The 26,964-nt window shown below is 36.4% G+C and overlaps 2 protein-coding genes across 3 annotated transcripts; one reads left to right on the top strand and one right to left on the bottom strand.

Annotated features, from left to right (window-relative positions):
• Positions 1-1,985: 1,985 nt before the first annotated feature.
• On the bottom strand, positions 1,986-24,883 carry LOC140169739 (uncharacterized). 2 transcript variants are annotated; one of them, XM_072193034.1, is made up of 5 exons: positions 24,776-24,883; positions 18,183-18,398; positions 16,906-17,091; positions 16,610-16,763; positions 15,022-15,859 (listed from the first exon to the last, which is right to left on the bottom strand). In XM_072193034.1, exons 2-5 carry the CDS (start codon positions 18,382-18,384, stop codon positions 15,793-15,795), a joined length of 609 nt encoding a protein of 202 aa, XP_072049135.1. In that variant the 5' UTR covers positions 18,385-18,398; positions 24,776-24,883; the 3' UTR covers positions 15,022-15,792. The 2 variants fall into 2 exon arrangements, 1 of the variants encoding a protein (XP_072049135.1); XR_011861392.1 differs by lacking the exons at positions 15,022-15,859; positions 16,610-16,763; positions 16,906-17,091; positions 18,183-18,398; positions 24,776-24,883 and adding exons at positions 1,986-3,887; positions 7,038-7,256; positions 7,467-7,533.
• On the top strand, positions 23,330-26,964 carry LOC140169741 (uncharacterized). Its single transcript, XM_072193035.1, has 4 exons — positions 23,330-23,562; positions 23,788-23,970; positions 24,788-24,976; positions 26,928-26,964. Exons 1-3 carry the CDS (start codon positions 23,508-23,510, stop codon positions 24,937-24,939), a joined length of 390 nt encoding a protein of 129 aa, XP_072049136.1. The 5' UTR covers positions 23,330-23,507; the 3' UTR covers positions 24,940-24,976; positions 26,928-26,964.

Below are 26,964 nucleotides of genomic sequence, written 5' to 3'. Positions count from 1 at the left end.
GAAAGATCCTCGTGCTTATAACATGATCAGTTTCATAGGAGCGCTAGGCCTGTGAATTTCTTTGCTATATTGAAGTTCTGGCAACACTGTAGCCAGGCTGGGCACCCAGAGATATCGATCCACAATGCTAGTATTAGCCTAAGATTTCACGCTTGGATTTTGAAAATTTTTCAGCCGGCAGTAAAAAAATGGTGGAATCAAAACGGAAATTCTGACAAAACTATGATATATCGCTCACGGTGATGTGCGTTAGAAAGTTGGGAAAAATCCTTCTTTAGCGAACTATATTACTTTGAAAAGCTAAACGGTTGATCCAAAAAAAGGCTCGTGGGCAGAGTTGAAGATTATCAAAATCGAAAATCTTACACTAAATGACTGAATTTCACGCCTACGTTTAACACTAGAATTTGAAAAAAAATACAGTATCAAGCATTACAGTTTTTCCTGACATTTACTGAAAAAATTAAAATTATTGCTTTTCATTTGGCCGAGAAAATTTTGCTCATTTCAACACCAAATTCGATCGTTTGTATTGCCTAAATGACTGAGTGAGCCTTACATAACAAACGAATTGGTTGTCCTGCGTATAGACTGGTATGTGGTTGATTATCAGATGGTTTAGTATTGGGATTACCGCCAAAGAGCTTTTAAATAGAAATAGAGTCACAATAGATTATATAATCTTTTGTTCCTTTGATGCCGATTAGAAGTTGCGACAGGCTATTCATAAAAGTGGTACCATTGTTTCGAATAAAGGGGTTCCGCCATTAAATTGGTCACTGATCCGGCATCATATTAACGCTCTACATAATAGGCGAGTATCAATAAGTGACCACACTACAGTCATGTGTAAGGGCAGTCATGTGTAAAGTGGTACCATTGTACTCGAGTATCCCAAATGTGTGCTTGTGTGGGTCTGAACTCTATAAAGGAGGTTTTAGCTGTCGATGCAATCATCTTTACCACCCACCTGACGTTAGGCGTTTCATTTAAATAAATTGAATGCTCTTGATGATCGATTACACATTAGAATGTATGAAGGCTGCCATGTCCAGTCCATATATCTAAAGTCTGCACAAACAGAAACTCAGCTGTTATAAACACGCCTATAGTTTCGGAACTAATAATTGTTTTCACATTATTTCAACATAAAAAGAAGGATGGTTTATTTACGCACACTTTGATACCTAATTTGTCTAATTTTGTTCAATATTAACAATGCAGCAGTGTTTTGGATAAAAGTTGCAGCTATTTGTATTGATTTTGAAGTGAGCGTGAAGGTAATGGCGGGCTTTATGTGCTACCGTGCTGGCATAATAACCATTGATCGCTGTAAACTGCAACTTTTAAAATCGGGTATTTTTCTTTTAAAACACTACTGTGTTGTTAATATTGAACAACATTTGACAAATGTGGTATCAAAATGCGTGTAAATAATTCATCCTTCCCTCTATGTTAAAATATTGTGAAAACAATTATTAGTTCTGAAGCTATAGTCGTGTTTATAACAGCTGAGTTTCTTTTTGTGCAGACTTTATATTACACTATAGAGGGTATGCAATACGACGTCACCCATGACAGAGTCATCCTCATTTAAATAAAATTCTGTCCTCCATAAGGTGCCACGGGGCAAATCGCATGATAATACATTAAAACAGGTGATAGGTATGAATGGATGTGGAATCGATCTAGAGACCTGTCCCTCTGTCATCTTAAGCTATTTTAGAACTGTCCTCCAACATGGCTGCCATCTCAATTGTTATACCGTTCCGGTTGGTTTATTGCATACACTCTATAATGGTAATCGCTATACGTATACATGTAAGTATAAGTATAGGCCTATAAAGGTTGTTTTTAAGAAATTTCCATTTAATTTTATTTTAAGAAGGAAATTGGTATAGAAATAGTGGCGTACCCAATGAGGGAGGGGGTTGGGAAGGACAGACTCACCCCTGTGAGAAGTCTTGGGAGGGGAGGAGGGAGGAAGAGGGAGGAGGGGATATGGAGATTGAGAGAGGGCTGGAGGAAGGGAGAAATGAAAAGATAAGATAAGAAAGACAAGTAGATAAATAGAAATATAAGGAAAATGATGGGAATGAGAGAGGGAGGGTGAGAGGGGACAATGAGAGGGAGGGAGTGATAAAGTGTAGGCCTAGGAAAGAATAAGTACAGAGAAGGGAAAAGAAAGGAATGATGAATACACTTAATAATAATTATTAGGCCTATCTAATAACTAAACACATAACAGCACTGGGCAGCCATTCGATGATGTCAATGCCTTTATTCTTTACGTAATTAAAACGCCCAGTCAGATGTATTTCACACCTGCCAAACACAAGTCACCCAATTTCGAAAACTGGACGTTGAATGTACACTCTCATGAATATTGATTGGCAACATTTTCCAATATGTCAGCGCTCTAATCGGAAACAATAGAACAATAGACCCTGCAGAGCGTTGATTACCGCTGTGTATTGTAACACGATGAGTCTCATGCAAATTGTACCTCACGAACTAACGATTCCTCATTAATGTAATAATGCCTGCATGTAAAATTTAATGTTTGATCTATGCTCCATGTCAGTTTAAAGTATTGTTATGGTATCTGTCGACTAAGGAAATATCCGTGAAGAACTAACTTGCACAGAAACCCATCAATGCATGCAAAAACAACGGCAATTTTCAAAGCCACTTTAAACTTTAAAAAGACTAACTGAAAAGGAGGGTAGCAAAATAATATATGTATTAAAGTTGCAATATATCATAATCTAATACATTGATGGTTTATACAAGTCGAATATCCCATAGTTAAAATAAATAATATCAAATGACATGTAAGTGACTTTTGCAATACAACGGCTCTTTTCAGAGCCACTTTAAACTTTTGAAAGACCAAAACTTGACCCAGGGTAGCAACGTTAGCGTTGCAATACATCATAATGCCAAACACAGATGGTCACTGCAAAACAAGCAACTACCCTATAGATTATTCAAAAAAATTATTTTAACAAGAAAACGTGAATAAAATATATTAGAAGAATTCACGGATTACCTGTGTGAATTTTAATCGTTTTAATATTATTCATCTTTTATGTCTTTTAGACAACAACATAAAATACACTGGTTATCAAAGTTCTTAGAATGTCATCTAAATGCAATCCTACACAAAGAAAAATCGGACCTTCATTATGTAAAAACATACCAAGTATAACGATGTTGTGTATAATGTCGACAATTTTATACACAGGTTAAGTAAAATGTCATCAAAACGTTTTACCAAAAATTTTTTACATAACTCATGGTTATGTAAAAAATACCTATTTGTTTTGGAGTTCATATGCTACCTAATGTTATGTATTTTTTTTACATAACCTGTGTAATTTTTTTTCTGTGTGTATCATGGGAATAAAATCATTCACGATTATCCATTTCCAGTAATTATATCTGAGATGTAATCAGCTCCAGTTCACCCCCTTACTTATATCAGAAATGCAATTTTGTATGTCTCATTATGCTCTCAACTTCCACCAACAAATTCCAGAAAAGTCGCTATTCAAGCCATTAAAACATAAACATTACAATGAAATTAATACGAGAAAAAAAATCATACACTGTGTAACATTGGCAAGTAATTGAAATGTTTATTAATGAAGTTGAGGGAAAAAATCAATTTACGTTGAGTGGTGCCGGTATCCTGCCGCGGTGCTTTATTTGCAATTTTACACATGATACAAGAATAATCCCGGTCACATACGCCCACACCAAAGCATGCCCGCTCCGGCTGCCCCTCTAGCTACCTCATTAATGTTAATAGTATATTTTACTGAAAAAGACCAGTGGTGGAAGCTTGAAGCTGCCCGTTGATGCGTTTTAGTATCGCCATGAATCTGTAAAAAGTAAGAAAATAACAATACATTAATTACATTTAACTAGTACTGTATAACGAGTCATCATTGGCAGAATGCAGTACATGGTGTAACAATAAAATTTGTACAATTGCATTTTGACTTCTCAGGAAAAAACTAAAAGAGTAAGGGCACAAATGTTATATGCAATAGACTCAGTAATATCTTGGCTAAAAGAAGACGTTTAGTTGGTTTCTTTACTAGCTTTGGTTCAAAAGTTATGTCCGATTAATTAAATCGTCCACAAAACGTGTTGGGCCACTTTTGCCATGTTAGCGTATATCAAGTTTGAACCGCGTTGATTGTGCTTATCGTGCATTGGACATCAAAGAACTGACACAAAAGAATTATAAGTGGCGTTTCATATAATTAACATGAACTTAATAATAATATGATATTTCTTTAAAATCTATAAATGAAGTCATGAAATTTCTTTCAAATTATCTTATAAATAAAGTAATTTCTCATATCCCTGAGATATCATTGGTAAAACTAAGAACAGTTTTTGCACCCATAAGTACAAAACAATAAAACTTTGACATAAAGTTCAGCTGGGGCAACCACTATTGCCAGCATTTCTGTTAACAAATTCTACATACTTCTCACGATTATTACGTAGCTGTGTGCCTTGAAGGAAGACGTGAGTTTGGAAAATGAGCTATAAACAATCTTATGGTTTCTGCTTGACTCCATGTGCTACCGAATGTCACAACCATAAAAATACACTCTTCCAACGTGAATTGGGGCTGAAGAGGTTGAGCTGCAGCCACGATTGCTAGTAAATGAGATTGTTATGTCAGTGCTTAGTTGTAACTTTCAAAAACTGAAGGAGATATTCTATAATGTGATCATTCCTACCACCTCGAATACCCCATTGTTTAGAACTACCTATCATAAGAGCACCGTCCAACTGGTCCATTCAACTCTATTCAGTCACTTTTGTAACACTTAGGCAAAAGTGGCCCAAGCGGTTTTAAGGCTAGGTTACATAATTGGCTATACCTTCACTTGCATACCTACGATTTTATTGGAACAAAGCTTCTCTGGTGGCTAAAGAAATTATCTTGATAGACATATTAATATCAAACCAAAAATTAGGCGGCATACTTGTGTCATTCTATTTTCAAAATTGTACAAATTTTATTGTTACACCCTGTACTTCTATTAAGTGCAGTTTTCAACATTTCAACAACTGTGTAATAATTATGAGCCGGGGGTTAAAGTTTCCGAACGGCCCGCAAAAAATCGGTTGCCCCCTCTCGGCCTGCCAAAAATCGCTTGCCCTCCCCTCTCAGCCTGCCAAAAATTCTTTGTCCCCCCCTTTTGCACATGTCATTTTGGGGGATCCCAATTTGCACACCTTAAAAATTATGGTGCGAGCGCAGCGTGCAGGAATATTTGCATTTTAAAGCGTTTCCATACTGTTTTCCTGAGCCTTTTTAGACCGTTTTATTTAAAAGAGGCCCAATGAACGTATGCCAAAAATCGCGTTACCCCCTCGGCTTGCCAAAAATTGTTTGTCTCCCCTCCTAATTTTACCCTCTCACAAGGGCTCATAATCGTTGCCCAGCCCCTTATTAGTACAAGTGAAACTAAATATAATAATAAATAACAATATTGTAAGTGCAGTTTCTACCGAAAGACTCACTTACGATAGTATGGGATTCTAATCTCATACAAGATAGGCACGTCCAATATCATAAGAAGTGTATACTGACGATAAAATATTTGACTTTGATAAAATATCTACCCTCTAATCACAATACTAGATACTAACAAACTCTCCTTCTCCGTTTGTTGTACATGTATGTATGAGGGAACAGTCAACATGATCCAGTTGTAAAGATCATCGTTACCTCCATACCCACTACTAGGCCCAAAATGGTTGCTTTTCAACCACCGACTCTTTTCTTTACAATTATGAAACGGTTACATTGTACAAAAGAATATCCAAACCAATAATTTAAAACTACCACATAAGGGTGTTTTTTTTTTTTTTTAATGATAGCGACGTACAACAGAATATCGACACCAATATTAAAAAAAAAATACCAGAAAAATGTGGTTCTTTCTTTAACAATGATATTGAAATATTAACCCAATTTACATCTACTTAGATGTTTTCAAATAGCACAGGCAATCTGTGGAGGGCATTGCTTTCATTATTGTATTGAATTAAGTGATGATTTTGTTTACAGATATTTAATCCATGTAGTTTGGAAGAAATAGCTACTTAAAGCCTTAATGTACGATCTTTTTTCAGAATTTATCTTTATTTTTTTCAAACCCGATTTTTTGGCATATTTGTAATACTTACACATGTTCTAACTTAAATCTATGAGCAAACTGTCAAATTCGCCCTATTTGTAGTAAAAAGGGATGATTTTCTGTTGGTCCGACATAAAATCAGAATTTTTAGATTATGATTTTATGTCGGCCACGATCGCAAACCGTAGTCTCCTACAAAACTAGTTTAGTTACGCTCCCTCCACATGTGGAGGGAGCGTAACCAAACTGGCCGCGTAGGAGACTCTGAGGCCGCACTCGCTGTCCTAATCCAAATAGTGCGAGATGTTTCGAGTGATAGAGGTGAAGTCTATGATGTTGTTTCTTTGCAAATTCCCAATGTTTTTCGCGTCCAAATGTTTTGGGAACTTTCATAATGATTGCATAATTATTATCATTTTGGAAGAAAAAAAGAAAAATCTAAAAATTTAAAAAGATCGTACATTAAGGCTTTAATGTGACACTTTTGGGTAAAAATTACAAAAATCCTTTAAAAACGTGAAATGAATAGAAGGCGCTGTTTACCAATTTGATAACATGGTAGAAAAATACTCCAGACACTTAAAATTTTGATACATGATCTGTCAATTTGAAACACCGTAAAACCTCGTCTACAAGCATATAGAGTGCTTTTGATGAAAGCTAAATTAATCCGGACGCCATCCATCCACAAAATAACATTGTGGAGTTTGAAAAAATAAATTACCGATACAAACATATACAAACAAGTACTATTATAAGACCAATCTATTATTATTGGTATCTTTACGGCTAAAAATATAACTGAATTTCTTTTAAAAGACCAAGTATTATTAAATAAATACTTTTAGCACAAGCAAAGTTTACCTGGACAAGTAAACTGGTCTACATCTTGTCGAATACATTTCTCCAAGCATCCCATCCGTTTTATTGACTCCTAATTAGCGAAGCAATCTTCACAAATTGCCTTACATCGTTCCTCATCCATCTCACCGTCGGGCATGCTCTGTACTCTGCTGATCATCGCAATCATAAACAAGATTTGGTGGACTTCCATTGTGTATTGTTTTCACTTCAATGAGATTGCTATTTGAAAAGAAAAATGTAATGCTTAGATTCTATTTAAAACAGAAGAATGGCTTCCTTTCAGAGCCAACATAATAAAGCTTCTTGGTGCACTATTCAACTCTCTGCGGTCACGGCAAAGCAAAAAACAATGCAAGAGTTTTACATTTTAAAATCATTAAATAAACGGCAAATGGAAACAAAATATAGCAAACAAATTATTTAACTTACCGAAGCTTGCAGCTTAGACACTATTCTGACACTAGACATTCTGATTTAAAATGATTCTTTTTCAATTATCATTAACAACTGCCCTGGAATATACGTGTTTGAATAATGTACCTTTCATTAATTAGTGACGTCAGCACATTACGTTGACTTGAGGTGATATGCAATGTGCCAGTGCCATACATTGCGATATTACATCTAGATTAACTCTAACAAAAAATGTCTCATGATCTGGCTGTGACAATTTCGTGGCAATATACGAGTATTGCTAGTGTAGGTGTATAAGGGAAGTTAGGAAGCATGATACTCTAGTCCAGGGAAGAGACTGGTTGGAATATGACTCCGTCGCTTTACACAGAAATGTATATGTAATAGCTCTTTTAAAATGTGTGCTGTGTGTGCGCAACGTTAGCTGTGAAGAGTTGCTGATTGTGCATACAAGAAATAAAACTATTAGAGCCAGCAATTGGCTCCGTTTTCTAATTAGTTTAACAACTGCTGCTTTCTTTGTAATGTTTTTGAAAAAATGTATAAATGTAAAACAAACACTAAATAAGCACGCAATGAATCATTTGTGTTTGTTTGAAACAGTTAACATTGATATAATTTTGCTGAATTATTACTATTAAATTTAACTACTTGGGGTGTAGTCACATAATATCATATTTTTTCTGAAGACCATGTATATTGGCGATTCTACACCAGTTCTTAAAACTGTTAATAATTTTAATACTATCGTACTCTCTCTGCTTAGACCCGGAACCATAAAGGTTTATTCAAGTGACAAGCGCCGGAACAACTTTTTGCATGTTTATTAACTGAACATTTTAGGCACCACGTTCAATTTGGTCCTACAGAACTATCGGTGCCCTGTTAGGTACCGATGACTCTCAACATCGCTCCCTGGAGATATAATAAATTGTATCAAGCATAATAATTAAGATTTGCATAGTGTTATTGTTTTTCATTTAAGTAAAAAACAAATGCACTGGACAAATATTCAGGGTACGATAAAAAGTGTCATCGGTACCTCTTCGGGCACCGATAGCGCTATAGAACCAAAACAAATGTTGTGCCTTAGTATTCGAAGTTCTATATATAGAGGTACTATATAGACATTTAGTTCACACTAAAATAGACATTTATTATTTTTTAAACATAATACCGTTAACGTGACATCAATGAACCAGGTGTGTACTTTTATCTAGCTGTATGTAGCTAAGTAAAAATAATGGCAAGTCAATTAAATGGGTTTATATTTAAATGAAACCTACCGTTCTAAATAACTAATTTCTTTTCTCATTAGCATTTTATAAAACATTTTACAAAACATATTAACGTTAATCGTAAACCAGGTGTTCAATTTCATCGAGCTGCAGTAGCTAGAAAAAAATACATTAAAAACTAAGGCATATGCACTTTTAAAATCTATATAATTCATGAAGCTATTTAGTTAGTTATTTGGCAGAAAAATGAGTTGTCTAACGGGCCCTTCGGTTGACAAGTTTATTATTTACAATATTCTTAATCGTATGATCAATCGTGTAAAATATTCTTAGAAACAACAAATTGTCATTATACGATGATATTACGCCAATATCTGAACAAAAATCAAGAAGCTTTTTAAACTTCAAGATTAAAAATATAAGTTGATGTACCCCAAGGGTCAATTCTTGCACCCTTATTATTTGTATGATATGTAAATAATAATAATAATAATGGAGGGTTCTTATTAGGCGCACAATCTTCAAAAGAACTCAAGGCGCACAAACAATAAGGACAAACAAGTTGCACATGTGTTAATCCGGAAAAGCACGAAGAAAAATATGTGTTTTAAGTTGCTTTTTGAACTGAGTAAGCGAATGTGTGTTACGGAGGCTGTTTGGAAGCGAATTCCAAACAGCCGGAGCAGCGAAATGAAAGGACCGTTCACCGGTGATTTAAGATTAACACGGGGAGATGTCAATAATCTTTCAGTAGAAGATCGAAGTGATCGAGCTGGTTTGTACGTGCAGAGCGTAGCAGACAGATAAGTTGGTAAAGTATCTTCAAAGTGCCGAAAAGCAAGAACAGCTAACTTATACTGAATCCGAAATTCTAAAGGCAGCCAGTGAAGCTCATATATGACGGGGGTGATATGCTCATACTTCCTTTTCTTCATGATTAAACGGGCCGCGCAATTTTGTATTCTTTGAAGTCTGTTAAGTTGGTCAGTGGTGATACCAGTCATGGACGAGTTACAGAAGTCAAGACGAGATGTTATAATTGAATTGACAAGACATGATGTAGCTCTGTCAGACAGATAAGGCCGAATACACCCAATACGTCTTAAAGACAAAAATGATGAACGGCAAACTTCACTGATGTGACTGGACATGGATAATGTTTGATCCAATCTCACCCCGAGGTACTTAACAGAATCCTGTATTTTGATATCAGAATTCAAAATTGTGATGGAATTACTAGCAACCTGCTTAACACGAGAAGTGGTGCCCACAGTCATAACCTCGGTCTTATCCGTGTTTAGCATTAGCTTATTGCTGTCCATCCAACATAAAATGTCACTGATACAATCCTGAATTGCGATCTTAGTTACCTCAAACTTCTCAGGTGGACCACTTTGAAATACAACGGTATCATCGGCATACTTATGGAAAGAGCAATTGTGAAGATTGATGACATCAGAGAGGGATTGGGAATATAATGTAAACACAACTGGCCCCAATACAGAACCCTGTGGAACCCAGTACAAAAGAGGGCACGGATTTGAAGTAGAGCTATTATCAATGACAGATTGGAATCTTTGTGACACATATGAATGAAACCATTTGAGAACATTGCCACTGATACCGAAAGTGATTTCAAGGCATCTAAGAAGAATTGAGTGGTCAAGCGTATCAAACGCAGCACTGAGGTCAAGAAGGGCAACGAGTGAGACAAATTTCTCATCAGAGTTTGTGAGCAGGCTGTCCATGACACTCAGTACTGCGGTTTCAACACTATGACCCTTCCTATACGCAGATTGATTTATTTCTAATAGGTTATTGTCAAAAAGGTGTTGCTGCAATTGACGAAGAACCACCCTTTCGAGAAGTTTTGAGATAAACGGTAGATTGGATACCGGTCTGAAATTCTTCAGATTATTACAGTCAAGTCCATGTTTCTTAAGAATGGGAACCACAACAGCCTCTTTAAGTTTGGATGGAACACAACCTGATAAGAGAGACTCGTTAATGATGCGAGTGATGAGAGGAACCAGACTATCGGCACATTGTTTGACAAGATCAGTTGGTAGTGGGTCTAGGATGCAGGTTTTATTAGGCATTTCCTTCATCATAGCAACAATATCCCCTTCACAAACCAGAGAAAATCATCAAACACTGGACCATCATAAATAGCAAAGCATGGAGGCTGGCAATGTCGAGAATCTAATTCCTCTCTTAGACCTGTTATTTTGTCAGAGAAGAATTGGCAAAACTTTTCTGGCAATTCATCTACAGGAACATTAGATGGAAGGGCACGAGATTTTGATTTGCCCAAAAGCTCACTTAACACATTGAAAAGTTGTTTGGTGGAAAAACCGACAGAGTCTATTTTACTTGCATATTATTCTTTCTTCGCGGCAGTAACATGCTTGATAGTATCGTTCCTCGCATTAATATACACCTCTTCATCAACAGACAGTTTTGTCTTGCGCCAGACTCGTTCAGCACTTCGTCGTCTACGTCGAGCATTCCTGACTTCTGTGGTGAGCCAGGTGAGTGTTCAACGGAGCATGCTGATCGAGTGTCTGTCGGAGGGTCTTATTATAGGTATCAAGAAGACTATCGACAGTCAAGTTATTCTTGCTAAGGGACAGGACAGACAAGTCCGCTTTCAGTTGGTCTGTATCAATTGCCCTCAGATTTCGCGAGGTCAAACACGTTTAGCAGGAGCAGGTCTCAAGATGATAATCTGTCCTAAAATAGCGAAATGATCCGATATCCCCCGATAAATACGAACATCATTAAAAGTTATAAGAGATCTCTCATTCCGTACTACGGCCCAGTCGAGAATATGATTTTTAATAGGTTTATCTAAAAGTTGCAAGAGTTGGAAGTCGGATAACACGGCATTAACGCGTTTCACACAAGATTCATCAGGCTCATCGAAGTGCAGATTAAAGTCACCAATGAATGACAAATCACTGTTTGAATCCACGTATGAGGAAAGCATATCGACAAAGTCGCACATGAAACCATTAAAAGTTACATTGTTCTTCTTGGTATGATGGATTCTATATAAACAAATGCATGTAACTGAAAGTTGGTTTTACACACAACTTCATTTCAACACTTTCAAAGGAAGAGTAGTTCAACGGAGTAAATTTGACAAATCTGGATAAGTTGGATCTAATGATGAAAGCAATTCCATCTCCTCTTTTTCCGCAACGAGGAAAAGAGTAAGACTTGTAACCATGTGGGGTCATTGTACTTTCATATGCCTCATCACCTTCAGCGTATAGCCACGTTTCATTTAACATTAAGATGTCTAGGTCATTATCGAGGACAATTTCAGAAATGTCAGTAGCTACTTCGCGACATGATTGCGTATTAAAACACATCCATTTCAGATGATCACGATTAATTTCTGTAGTCTGTAGTTGTGTCAAAATACGAGATTTTGAATAAACCGCGGGAAACGTCGTTTTATTATTACGATGGAAATATTACGATGTGCATAATTGCACATCAGTACGTAAATGGCGTGCGGAAAGTCGTGACATATCAAAGGAGCCGACACGACTCACGATCGAATGAGTGGCTCGCATTGACGGTATATGCGCAGGTATTAAAAATAGCGGTTTCCTTTGTATTGCCTCGCCTGGACCTAATTCAAAAGAGGGCATATCTTAATGTAAAAACTAACATTTTATACCATAAAAAATAATACAATTCTATTTCTTTTGTAAATGTTATAATATGACTTTGTGGTACATGGGTAAACGCCACATCTTTTAGCTATAAGGTCCAGAAAACCAGAATTATTTTAAAGGTACAATCTCGTAACATGTAAAAAAGGTTGTCGGACATATTTTGCCATTTTCTGTTGACTTCAAGTAGCATCGTACTGGTCTACTTTACATGCGCTGTGCTCGCTGTGCTCACTTATTAGGTACATTCATGTACAGGCACTCTATAAATGAGCTGCCCTGTTCATTTGATAATTATTTTACCAAACGTTCTGACATACATAACTACAAGACACGATATGTAAATGACCCAAATCTAACCAAAAATAAGAAAGTCTTTTCTGATCATGCTATACGTACATAAGGTCCCATTCTTTGGAATTCTTTAGATAAAAATCTGAAAGCTTCAAAATCTGTTAAACATTTCCGTAATCAATTCAAAACAAAACTGATCTCTAAATATAATTAATCTTTTCCGTGAGCACCCCTTCCCTTGTCTTTTGGTTATGTTATGTAATGTTGATTTATTTTGTTAATTTCATTTGATTTCAGGGAAAGGCTAACTTTCAGACCTTTTTGGTCTTCCAGCCTTTTCCTCCATATGTACCGTGTTTTTATATATTTTTAGTAATGTCTTTGATTTTTATGGAAATAAAATATGAATGAAATATGAAAGATTTGAAGACGTACGTTCGTTCGTTTGTGGCTCTATTAACCCTAGAACTACTGAGCCATATTTTGTATCACGGACTACGAAGGCTTGCACCTAATTATAAACGTTATATTTTGGTACCAATATAGAGCTATGGGCCTGCTCTATCCGGTGATACCAAAATATTAAGGTCATAATGTGAGGGCGCCCATGCAAATTTGGGAAATTTTGACTATGTGCAAAAGTATTAGCAAAGTATTCGGCTACACATTCTACGAAAATGCGATTTTCACCACATTTTTCCCTAAAAAAGTAAAATATCAGTAGCTCTTGGAATAATTTTACAAGAGCGAAATGAAAATCATTGATTTTACTTTAGACATTAATGGTGGACCTCGCCCCCCCCCCCCCCCCATATGGTCAGTTTTGATGACCGGTCATACCACGGGGTAAGGTGCTGGGGTTAACATTGTATCTTTCAATTGAGCAAAAAGGATGGACCTACGATTACCTTGTGTCGTTTGGGCGTAAATGCGCGCGTATGTTTATGACGGATAACAGATCATTGGGGGTTGGTACACCCCCCTTTCGTAGTTCTAGGATTAATTGTCTCATTATTCTCAAAAATCAAATCCGTTTTGTAAAAAATGATACCATGTTACCGATGATTTTTTGAGAATGTCAAAATGCCTTTAAATTATAGCTGCAACTTTCACATACAAATTCTAAATGACAGTTGAAAACACATTATTTAAAATACAACAACATTCGTTGGAGCCCACTTTTTATGGGACACCCTGTATCTTTCTTTTGCTAAGTAATGTTCTGGATTCTTGTTAGTAATGCCTAAATTAGAGGTTATTGACTGCGAATCAGTTGTTTTGAGGGTATTGTGAAATATAGACCCGAGGGATATTCCGAGGTCCAAAGCACAATGTTTAAATATTTCACCATGCCCGAAATTAACCTCATTCATAATATGATAACCGTCACTTTTCACTTTTTTAATTCGTCACATTTTCTTCTTTTAAATTTGAAATCAGAACACTGTATCTTTCGTTTTCGTATCACACTAGCGCGCAATCACCAGATGTCCAAATACGGCGGCTAGCGTATTAATTGTAACACGTCACTTGCATTTTTAACTAACGTCACGAGACGCGGTCATTATACTTTTTCAATAACGTGCATTTGTGTCCGCGTATTTAAAAGTTATTATCTGTGATTGGATTAAACACATCGCGTATATTAATGAATAACAAACAACAAACTGTACGCTCAAAGTCAGACAATTTTTCGCTGTTTTTGTCAACGCTGATGTATGTATTGCATGGTTCGGTTGTTAAATTGGAAATTTTGAATTAATGTATTTATGGCACTGTTCCTCCACTTGGATCTTCTCCTACTTTTGGAACAACACTTATTAGGCGTCGAAGGTCCAATGAAATAATCAACGAAAACTAAACTTACACTCAATTATTCAAATAGAATTCTATTACCTCCACGACCCATTATTCAAAATCGCGCACTGTGATTTGTTGAAACGCGTCACGTGAGAGCCCATTATTCTGCAATAATGGGTCAAGCGCCGTAACACATTCTACGCACAGCATTACGCTTGGTTACGCGTGCAATATTTCCGCGATACGCGCTGTCACTTACGCGTACGCGCTCCACCTTGAAGTAAACAACTTAAAATATTTGTGCCAAAAAATGACATTTTCTTTTTAAATTGCACTATTTTCTGGTAATAGAACGTTTAAATAATGGGTTCGGCTGCGCCTCACCCATTATTTACGTTGTTACTGCCTCGGACACATTATTTGGGTGTAAAGGATAATGCATTACCCTTTATTTCTGAAATAAAGATGTCGATAATTTCGAATTGACAACAATGAAATAAGAGAAAACACGAGACAAAATATACTATATTCCATACGGTTGTGAAACATATGTATGCAAGTGAGTTATAATTATGTTTATTCATTAACTGAAAGAGAAGATAATATTTGTTTTAATTGCTAACTGATGTCGCTTGCGGCCACCTACCGAGAGAAAACTTGTATTGCAACTTTATACATGAGCCGACACATACACATTAGAAAATCACCCCGCCACAAGCACACCCTACACACGGCACCTATATCCCACATTACTCATTATTATGTTTTTGGATGGCTCCAAGTGTGTGAAAATATTGGATCCAACGCGTAATAATGATAAAATTGGATGCTTTACGCCCAATATTAATGGTCTCGCTATAATGTTGTAAAATATTGACTCGTCTACGACTCGTCAATATTTTATAATTCATAGCTCGACCAATAAAAATAGGCTAAACCGATCCAATTTTATATCATACTTGGGCCCGAAAGGATTTTTAACCCAAAACCTTGTCATCCAAAACCTAGTGGAACGCCCAACCCGTTGACCATCGCGCTCCCATTTTACTGACATGTGCTAGTTTATAGAAATTATTTGTATCTCATCTTATCTTATCTTAAAATAAAATAGAAAGTAGGGTTGTAGAATAGATTTATATTAAATTGTATCCCCTAAAGAAAAAATATACCCAAGTTCAACTAAATTTTGAGAAAAAAATGTATAGACCTACGCTAAATGTCATTAATAATTCTAAGGCAACAGATGCGGACTTGCGTGATGATGCTTCAGTCGTTTATTCCTTCATCTCTTATTACGTCACTGCTTATTGTAAATAATTTGTTTTACTGAAAAATAACCGTTGTGAAATCTCGAAGCTCCCCGTTGATGCGTTTGAGAAGTGTCATAAACCTGTATAATGTGAATTAATATAAACAAATGTTAGTACGATATGGAAGAATGATAAATGTCGTTCTTCCTCTTGTTCTTCCGCAAAAAAATTAATATTTTTTATGTTTGTCTCATAAGCAGTATCCAAGAAACGCGACATTTTTGGAGGACCACTTTGGTGGAAAAATCATTCAGCAAAATAAAGCCTTGCATTTCCATTTACCACCGGGTCAGCTCTCGACGGCGGCGTCCTTAGCTATCATACATCGCTGCATACTAAGCAGTGCAATATAAATTGAACAAGAAATTAAATATCCGACGGTACCCACGATGGCACCTGTGATCAAATTCGGTTACTGAGGTCAAATTCCAAGATATGATTAACATGTTTAAAATCTGGTTAGAAACCGTATTTCTCTTTATCATAACGATTTAGAAGTAATATTTAGACCTGTTTCTGACGTACACTCCTGATGTAGGCAACAAGGTTAGAGGGAATACTTTGATCAAAAATGTTTGGAGTATTACACTGGCCTTCAATACAATTGTTCCTTTGGCAACAAATCAGAATATGATAACGGTGTCGATGTGTGTTGTTCAAGAGGCTCTGCTTCATTGTGTTGCATCACAGATCACATGTCAAAGTCAACGTGATTCCACGCTTTGTCATGCGTTTCCTATTACCAATGAGATATAACAAACTATTTTTTTTTTTTTGTAATCGAGTTTCTGAAGAAAAAATTTGAAAACATCAAAAAGGCTTAGCCTTACCTGCGCCATGCCTGCTGACCTTCCTTGTCGTATTCCGTGATGATACCGTTTACCCAGATGATTCCGTGTTCCTTACCAAAATTAGCGGGATCAAAATACACATGATCAAGTTCGGGATTTGCCATAAAGAAGTCTTTAACTTGTTGTGCCCTGTCTAAGAAAAATATATGTACATTATAAAAGGTAAAAAAGTGAGTGAGTGAGTGAGTGGTGAGTGAGTGAGTGAGTGAGGGGTGAGTGAGTGAGTGAGTGAGTGAGTGAGTGAGTGAGTGAGTGAGTTAGACAGTTATATTTACCAGGTCGTCCAAAGACAGGTTTCTGATGATCAATGAGCACAATGGAATCCTGTTCAGCAAATGTAGCTACTATTCCTTCAACATCTTTAACCTTAAACATATCCGATCTCCTGGCGAAGAACTCCTCAATCTCTCTTTGCATTACTGGAGATAGCGTGCCTACATCACTAAGGAAAGACTTGCTCTCTTTGATAGCAATAATTCAATGACATAAAATAATTAAGTTTATATCAATTGTTGTGGTGATATGTATATGAATTCACAACTAAGCAGTATACAAAAAATAGATAAACATAATAAAATGAGTTTTGAATCTGTTCATCTGGACTTACTATTTTTGATAGCGACAGTATCGCGTTTCATTCGAGACGCATCATCAGGTTGACTGATCAGATAGATGAACTATTGACCTGAGACACGCTTGGTGGTATGATAGAAGAAGGTGATATTTTTATGGGGGAAGAAAGTCGTCTGCTACATACGACTTTCTTGCCTTTCACAGAAAGTCAGAGATAATACAAATATGAGTAAGTCATAGTTATAGTAGTTGGATAACATTTGTTTTTTTAATTTGCCTTAACAATGTTTTGCAAAATTATTTTTGTAGTACAATGCATGCAGATAAGACTTTCGTACAATCACGAAAGTGTTGAGTGCAAGAAAGTCTTATCTGCGCAGATGCAGCTTACTTGCATTTAACGGGAAGGCAGATATGCAGGTATGACATCTAAATGTATTACGAATATCAGTAAAATGTGCAGTGTATAAAACATTAGCCCATAAACCCTTCACATTTGATTTTCTCATTAAAATTTCTGCAGTTAGAAAAACCCGTTTAAAACACAACGTGCCTCTCTTGCAAAATGATGAAAATGCAGATGCAACCTTTTTACTATCACATGTTATCAAAACATTGGAATAATCCACTTTCTTGTGAACTCCATGTTCACTGGCGTGAGCAATGCGATATATCTTTGAGTGATACTAGTAGCAATAGTTTTGTTTATACTAGGTTCACATCAGCCGTTTTTATAGTAATTCAACAGTACAAATGCTCATTATTATGCGTCGAGTATCGGGGTACCGATAGCGGTATGTGACCAAACTAAATGTGACGTCTTTTAAAATCCTTAATCTAACAATATGAAAAATGTGAAAACGTTATAACAAATAACAAAAAACAACTTTATTTAGAAATTACAATAACAACAAACAGCAAGATAAGTTGGCGGAGGTCAAACATTTTTTCCGCAAAAGACATATTGTAGAACATTTACCTGGACATTTAAAGTGGTCTACACCATCAGCAATGCATTTCTCCATGCATCCCATCCGTTTCAATGAATCATTTTCAGCGAAGCATTCTTCACAAGTTGCTTCACATCGCTGCTCATAAGTCTCACTCATGGAGTCGCGGTGTAATGTACTCTGCACTAAGTAAATCTTCGTAATGATCACAAATATGTGGTAAAGTTCCATGTTTTACGTTTTTCCTGAAAAGTTTGATAAAAAATCTAGGACAATTTGTTTTCAATGCGTAGTTTCTATATTGTTACCAAAAAAGGTGCTTAATCCAAATAATATACGCATGCTGCACGTCTTTACAACGTATAGATTGACCACCAAGTCAAGTCAAAATTTGCCGCCCCTTCATCAACAGCCCGAAAAGGTTGGCCTGTTTTTTTTCGATGGTTTGAAAATGTGAAGAAAATCTAAATATTTTATGTATAGTTATTATTTAAACCCTTTTCATAATTTTTACGCCCTTTTTTCATCCGACATCCCTTCTTTTTTGCCGCCCCCTGGTTTTACTCCGGCGGTTCATGTCCCAGAGGCCCCCCACTAAATACGCGCATGTTAATGGTCATTAATAATGTTATAACGTGAGTAGATAAGGTTAAAATAAATCTTCAGCACTCAAGGTTTTTTCCCAGACCTAAAAGAGGTCCATACTCTGCTTATAATGGGTTGAGATGGACTGACGATTGACTCCTGCAATTCTTTGTGTTTCCAGAGAACCGAGTTACACATCTTGGCCCATTTTTATGTGAGGTGATGCCCACAGACTTATGACTCTGCAATCTAGAAGCACCAAGAATTACAGCGCCATCATTAAGTGTGAACAGAGTCTTTCTCTTCAACCCATTAAGAACGGAGTATGGGAACTATGAAACCTCTGGAACAAAAACTCTGTGAGTTTTAAGGATTTGTTTTAACATCAGCTAAATTTGCTTTCTACCGGCCCGTATAAACATGATCAAACTCTCCATTCGCGAATGTTTTAACGATAATGAGATAGCAACTCTATGACTTACCGATGCTTGCAGCTTAGGCCGTAATGGAGAAATGTTCCTGAATATAAATGATTCTTTTCAATTTACATAATCAATCAGCTTTTAACTCCGTGATTGAATAATAATAATCTGCATTAATTAATAACGTGATACCATCTGCTGAGGAGCTATATTGTAGTTGATTTAGATAAAGCAAAAATAAAGTTACTTTAAGGGAGGTGTAATGAGCGTGAACCTGGTTTGGATGCAGAGGGAGTGTGCCTGTAACAGACACAGCCACCAGAAAAGGACCAGCTCGATCGCGCGCCAAATAAGTTTGCAGTCCAGAAATTTCATTTTTTCTCAGCCTTGCAAAAAATAGGCAGAGGTGGGAATCGAACCCGGACCTCGGTGTTGTAAAACCTACTGCGTTACCACTGAGCCAACTGACAATCAGCTATGAGAAGTTTGATAGTAATCCTTGATATTGCTGAATAGAATAAATCAATACTGATAGGTCTATTTATCTAATGTACGATGTTATTCAAATTGGCCTATAAACTAGGAATATAATGTTAAATGACTATCAATCGATCAATCAATCAAGTTGTCAAGTTATCAACAATCAATAATAAACCGACGTAGGCCTATCATGAAATATTACTAACTAGGCCTACTAACTAATATACCAAATAAATAAAATAAATAAATAAGTCAGTAAATAAATAAATAGGCATAGGCCTAAATAAATAAATAAATACATAATGCAGAATGCAGTTAGTATTTTAGTTGCAAAATTCCAAACATTCTATTCACACATTCTATTATAATTTTCTGCTATACACGCAAAGGACCTGTGCCTCCGCGCCTAATCAATAATGAGTCTTTCACCATGCTCACACACCATGTTAAACTATTGTATCCCTGCAAGTATTATCTATGACCAAGTCCTAACACCTCAATGAAATGGATGCTATAACGTACCCAATCAAGCGAACATATCAAGGTCATATCAGGGCGTTATACAAAGAATGGTCAAAGGTCAACGTTTCCAAAGAAGTATAGTAATAGATGTAGACACAAGCTTTCGTGCGGGAAGCATAAACACATAGTCGTCAGTCGTGTGGTTTTATGAGATTTGATACGGCGCTGAAGTCTATTGGCTGTCCCAAAATCAGTACCAGACCCGGTTTCCAGACGGCAATGTGTGTGTTGTTACAAGGAATGCAAACTCATTTTATCAATGAGTGAACCACATAGAGGAATACGACATCTATCGTGAGCCAATCTGCATTCTGTTGCCTGCAAAAGCCGACGATAAGGTAAAAATTCTAAAAGCAGCGTGACTAGATATTTGCGTTAATTTCATGATACGTGTAAAACGCATTGAAAACGCCAAATTGCAGTCATAAAATATATAATATTAGTAAATCACGAAATCGAATGTTAACGTAGGTATGTGGAAAAGAACTGCAATAACAATAACAAACTATGTGCCCAAAGAGTTGTCTTTGGCATGTCGCTTTTTTGAAATATGACCAAAAATATCAAATTTTGGAAAAACGCCCCAAAATTTAAAACAAACACGAACCTTCCAAAATAAATATATATTAGCACTCGGCGGCCCAGTCACTACCTGCCGCTGTGATTTGGGGTAACTCATTGCTTCCCCTCTCCAGATACCGGAACTTCAAGGTCGCTCATACCCCAGCCCTTAAGGGAAGCATGACCTAGCAGTGTTGCCACTAAAATTTTAGCGAATAAAAGTGACACGCATAATAGGCAGGTATATCCCAGCAAAAAACTACTGCCATATCCTACCAGAACCAAACTTGTCACATATGTTACTTGGGATAATACAAATAAAATAATCCCGTGGCCACCTCGATTTTTTCTTTAAATCCATGATGGCGCCCAAAATCACCAAGTGTACAAGAAATCATTATAAAAAATTGTTTTTGGTATCTTTGTGTGAATCAAATGCACCAATTTTCCCCAAAAATATATCCAGAGGTAAGCAAAATACACAAACTTATCAATGTCTCATCACTTGACCTTGAAATATTCAAAATGGCCGCCATTTGTACTTAGCATGTTAAAATTCAGTAAAAAACATGTTTTGACATCTTCATGTGCCGCAAATGGCACCATGTTCATCTAAAATGTACAAAAGTAAAATATACAATCTGAATAATGTCATTCAATGTCTCACCACTTGACCTTCAAATATTCAAAATGGCTTCCATTTCCACTGTACAGGTTAAAAATTTTAAAAAACATGTTTTGACATATTTATGTAACGCAAAGGGCTCCATGTTAGCCTAAAATGTATAAACAATATATACAAACTGATTTTGTATATTTTGTTTATACATTAAAATAAAAATTGAAATTGAAATTGAAATTGAAATTGAAATTGAAATTGAAATTGAAATTGAAATTAAAATTGAAATTGAAATTGAAATTGAAATTGAAATTGAAATTGAAATTGAAATTGAAATTAAAATTTCAGTTAATATCACTGTACAGGTTAAAAATCATTTAAAAAAACCATGTTTTGGCATCTTTATGTAACACAAACTCTACCATGTTAGCCTAAAACATTTTTATGTGACGAAAATGCAGGCGCGTAGCAAGCGGGGGGACAGGGTGGACGAAGTCCATGGGCCCCGAGGGTTCAGGGGCCCCTAGCACAAAAGCGAAAATTAAATAAGGGCTGATAATGGAGAGCAGGGTTGGATTTTTATACCATTGGCCAGGGCAATTTTGGGCCCCCAAAATTGCCCTTTGCATCTTTCTTTTAACCCCAATAACAGCATGTTTTTGGTCAAAACAGGGCAAAGTTGTAAATTTTTCGCGCATTCAATTACCAAACTTTATTTTGATCTGGGGCCAAAGTAGTCTGAAATTGAATTGAACAAAATATATGTTAGTCCCCCTTTAGTTAAACCAAAACTTGGCCACTGACTTGAGTGCACATGCCTTCCTCGGCACGTGAGTTCGGGGCCTCCAAATTTTGGCCTGGCCCAGGTTAAAATGGCCCGTACTGTTCCTTGTCCATGGGCCCCTGATGCTCTTGCTACGCCCCTGCGAAAATGGCACCATGTTCGCCTAAAATGTATAAGCAAATATACAAATAATGTCAGTCGATGACACTTGATCTTGAATTATACAAAGTTGTGTCCATTTGCACTCTACAGGTTAAAAATCATTAAACAGATGTTTTGATATCTTTATGTAACGCAAATGGCACCCTTTTCGCCACAAATGTATACGCAATATATACAAGCTGGGCTAAACTAGGTTAACATGGTGCCCTTTGCGTTAAATAAAGATGTCAAAAACATGTTTTTTAAGGACTTTTAAATGAAAAATGATGTTCTGGGCTAAAAATATCGGCATTCATTAATAACAGGATGGGAAGTGTACGTTTTAGAATTTGGATATAGTATTCATGAGTTTAAAAGTGTTTGATGTTAGTGTACTTTTTAATGGCAATCATACAAGTAGATCAACTGTGTATTTTCCAGGTTAATTTGAAAACGCTAATGATGTTTAGAGTTAAATATCTGCTGGGTCTGCACCTGTTTTAGTGTAACTACAGCACTAAGTCTTTGATGTCATGGTACTTTGATAAAATAAGTCACATTGACTTGTATTGAAATTAGTAGACTTGATGGCACTCATTAATAAAATGAACGAAAGTGTACTTTTAGGAATAAGTTCATATTGTCCTGGTTCATGTGCACATTTGGGTCCAAGCTGCAAGCACTGGTAAGTTAAACACCTGATATTACCGCATCATTGTTGAAAGTTTGTCATTATAAACCGCCATGGCTAATTGCATCCATTATATGGCCTCTGCAGTAATTTTTCTGCTTCAAATGGGCTATTTCAGCCGAAATCCATCACCGCCGATGGAAACACAAGAATAATCTCACACACGTACAGGGTGTAGAATTTAAAATAGATTCCCTATTCATGTAGCAACATTTTAAATTTCACTTATTTTATTATAAAAGATTAAGGTCAAGTCCTCTTTAGAGGGTGCATGGATTTCAACTAAAATATCCCAAAGGGGGGGGGGCTACCTTCGAAAAAATAATCTACGCATTTAACACGGATTCATTTACATTGTTTTCTCAGTTACAAAGGTATTTTATTGAAGTAACAGATTACAAAATGAAAATTCACCTCATCTGGTTGATCATTGCGATGGTATGCAGAGTGCAGAGTTCATTACACCACAACTCCGGGAGTGATAGTGATGAGCAGTGATGTGAGGCAACTTGTAAAAAATGCTTCGCTAATCAGGATTCATTGAAAAGGATGGGATGCCTAGAGAAATGTATTCGACAAGGTGTAAATCGGTTTACTTGTCCAGGTAAATAACTATACTTGTCCCGATAATCCTAAAAAAAAGTATTTGTTTTGCCATAATTTAAGATCCTTCAAAACAAAATATTGTTGATATTTGGTATATCCTCGTCTAACAGAGTCCATCGAACGGAGGGATGTGGATACATATAGTAGGAAAGTAGTCAAAACTATTAACATCTCCTACATATAGACAAATTTGTCTTGTTTTATTTATTCATTTCTCTCAAAGGAAGACAGTCTTTCCTTGGTGTTGTGAACCCTATATCTCTAGGACTCCAAAGAGCGATTGAAGATTTCTTTGTCAGGAGATCGGATATGTTCACGGCAAAAGATGTCGCAGGTATAGCGGCTACATGTACTGCAAACTCCATGGTTGTCATTGATAACCAGAAACCTGTCATTGGAAGAGCTGGTAAATATAACTAACTGACCCACTGACTAACGGTAAGGGGCTGTGCAATATAATGTGTACCCCCGGGGCGGTGAATTCTCAAAATGGTCTATCAAAATTGCTTGCCCCACCCCCTATGACCGTGCCAAAAATCTTTGCCCCCCCCCCCTTTTGACGTGCCAAAAAACCTACCCCCTCCTTTTTTCCCCTTAAACCTGCAAGATTGTGGGAACCCAAATTTAAAACCTTAAATTGTCTTTTAAGTGCGAGCCCAGCGAGCAGGAAATTGTGCATATTTGAACATGTTCCTATCGTTTTCCTACACATTTTTATGGCGTAATATAGAAACGGTGCCCAAATTATCTGTGCCAAAAATCGCTTTTCCCCCCTTTCGACCTGCCAAAAATTGCTTGACCAACCCTTTTGATCTGCCAAAAATTGCTTGTTACCCCTTTTGACCTGCCAAAAAATCTTTTCCCCCTTATAACTCAACACCCTGGGGGTACACATAATTATTGCACCACCCCTAACCAAAGATCTAAGTATAACAAATCAGCATAAATAACTATCTAACGAACACTCTGTCGGTCACCCACTGGCTCGCTCACTCACACACTCTTTTCAGACCGTTTCCGACGTAACAAATCTGTCTTTACCAACACGAGTACGATAACAGAGATGCAACGATGGAGGCAGAACCTTTTGAATGACCCTTGTAGTTTACACTAATCATGGACAGTTTTCTCAATCGTATTTCCTTGTAATATGCTCATGACTTTCTTACATTTAGATGATCAAGGAGGTTATGCACTTTAACTTCTCTTACCTTTTGTCTCAGACAGAGAAAAACAATTGAGAGACTTCTTTACTGCAAATCCCGATTTCGTCCATACTGATGTGGCTCCAGTTGCCTACGGTGAGGAACACGGTATCATCTGGGTCGACGCTATCTATACTCACTATGATAAGCAAAACCGAGTAGATCATTGATGACAGTTTTTTTGCAAGTCATGACCTGTGACTTAAGGTAAAATGAGACAAGTGACTCAGGAGTACATGACCCTATGTGTTGATATTTGAATTAGATTTTTGTCCTGCTAAATTAGTGGAACCAATGATGTTTGACCTCCTTACACCTCAATTGATAAAACTAGAATTGTCTTCTATGCTTCCCAGATGGGTTGAAGGTCATAATGTGAAATTTATTTTATCATGTTGTAATACACCTGAATTTTTTTCCCTCATTCATATGAATAAAAAAGTTGCACTAGGGTGCATATTTCAGGAGTTATGTCAAAATTAGGTCAAATGTCAAAATAGGTCATGCACAGAGAAAAAATGAACTAATTAAATCGTGCCTTGTCTCTTACTCCTCTTGAACATTTGAAGAACGACATAGGAAATGAATTTGTTTGAGAAATGTACAGTGGCAGCGGAAACATTGCAATGGGGGGGGGGGGTCAGTTACTAATGGAATGGCTATTTTGTGGGTCAGTGTGCGCAGAGCCACTAATATATCGCAAGTTTACCCTATTTGCAATTTTGGACCCAAAACATGGTGTTTTCGCACTAAAAAGGCAAATGTACAGGAAATATATTGCTTTATTTTTTTTTTTCCTTTGGCTATGATTTTCAGGGGAAACTTCCTATCCCCGCTTTTGCCGCCTATGGAAATGTATACCTTGAAATTGGATAATATAATTTTCAAAGGTATGCATGTACATAATATTTCTATTGAACTTTGGCTGCATTAACTCTGAAAATGGACCTGATGATAAAAATTGGACCACAGTTGTGCATTTAGGATGTGTATGAAAGTTAAAAGCCCATTTGAAAACAAAAACCTTACTTTCAAATTTCAGTGAGTACGAGAAAATCGCGATCTTTCATTAAAAATTCCAAATCTTGGCTGAAACGTTGGGTTTTCAATGGGAAAGTAGCTAACTTGCCACATGATTTAAGCTCGTTCGTTTAACGTACACAGCCAATTAGCATGTCGTTCTTTATTTTTCCCACAGACGTAACATGAATATTCATGCTTTCAGGTGTCCGCAGATATAAAACTTGTTATGACTAGTTGAGAAAAAATGCCCTTGTTTTTTCATGCAAAATAATAATATATATTACCAAAACTAATGTTTTCAATGTGCAGGGTAATTCCAACAATTTCAATCGATTAGCCATACGGAGTAAACTACGGGGAGCACAATATGTTTTTCCATGCTTGTCGAATACAAGGCTGTGCATTAAAAACAAGTTGCTCTTCATGATACCACTTTTCTGCTCATATTGTGGCCAAACTTTTTCATATGGAGGGATTGCGAAATTGTGTGTATTTTTAAAAAATAAAGAAAGAAATTTTGTGTATTTTTAAAAGCTTATTTTCAGGATTAGGTATAATCAGGTATTGTTTATATAATTTATATTTTGTGAGAATTTACTTAATTAGGCCAGATGTTACCCAACGTTTCTTAGGGGACCGGCGATTACTGACTTCAGATACTTTTATCGGGCAATGCGTATTTAGTAACTGTTTTAGTTTAGTATCAAAATATTATATGCTATTTCAGGGTTAGATTCTTTAAGAACCTAGTTCCAATTGGTTAAATTGGTTAATGGTCATTCTTAAGACCTTTGATATTATCAGGCTTTAATTGGCGCTACTCAAAATTTGGGGTTAAAGGATTCATATGCCTGGTGGATTTTACATTTGATGTAATCGCGCTTTTCTTAGTAACTCGAGTAGGTCTATCAATGCAAGGAAAGAAGAGATTAATTAAATTAACAAATTCAGACACTTTAATACATTGCATCAAAACATATTTCGATCACAGAAGAACTGAGAAGGAATATGTTATTTCTGATTAGGCGTGAAAACCTGCTTTAGACGGACGTTGAATTGCCTGGTAGGGTCGCTCTGTTTGGGACATTGACATTTGACATATGAAAATTGTATATTTTGTTCTCTAATTTTTCAGGTCTATGAGTCTTCTTACACGGGTCCGGACGGACCTT

This window comes from Amphiura filiformis, chromosome 14 (assembly GCF_039555335.1).
Source record: "Amphiura filiformis chromosome 14, Afil_fr2py, whole genome shotgun sequence".
NCBI lineage: Eukaryota > Metazoa > Echinodermata > Ophiuroidea > Amphilepidida > Amphiuridae > Amphiura > Amphiura filiformis.
This window is presented reverse-complemented; position numbering and strand designations above follow the sequence as displayed.

What these genes read in the sequence shown, in the direction of transcription:
- LOC140169739 (XM_072193034.1), bottom strand. Translation starts at nt 18,384, where the DNA reads ATGGAACTTTACCACATATTTGTGATCATTACGAAGATTTACTTAGTG. An exon ending in AGACCACTTTAAATGTCCAG is followed by an intron (nt 17,092 to 18,182) that starts GTAAATGTTCTA and finishes TTGCTATCAAAG; the next exon opens with AGAGCAAGTCTTTCCTTAGT. An exon ending in ACCTGTCTTTGGACGACCTG is followed by an intron (nt 16,764 to 16,905) that starts GTAAATATAACT and finishes TATTTTTCTTAG; the next exon opens with ACAGGGCACAACAAGTTAAA.
- LOC140169741 (XM_072193035.1), top strand. Translation starts at nt 23,508, where the DNA reads ATGGGATGCCTAGAGAAATGTATTCGACAAGGTGTAAATCGGTTTACT. An exon ending in AAATCGGTTTACTTGTCCAG is followed by an intron (nt 23,563 to 23,787) that starts GTAAATAACTAT and finishes TTTCTCTCAAAG; the next exon opens with GAAGACAGTCTTTCCTTGGT. An exon ending in ACCTGTCATTGGAAGAGCTG is followed by an intron (nt 23,971 to 24,787) that starts GTAAATATAACT and finishes CTTTTGTCTCAG; the next exon opens with ACAGAGAAAAACAATTGAGA.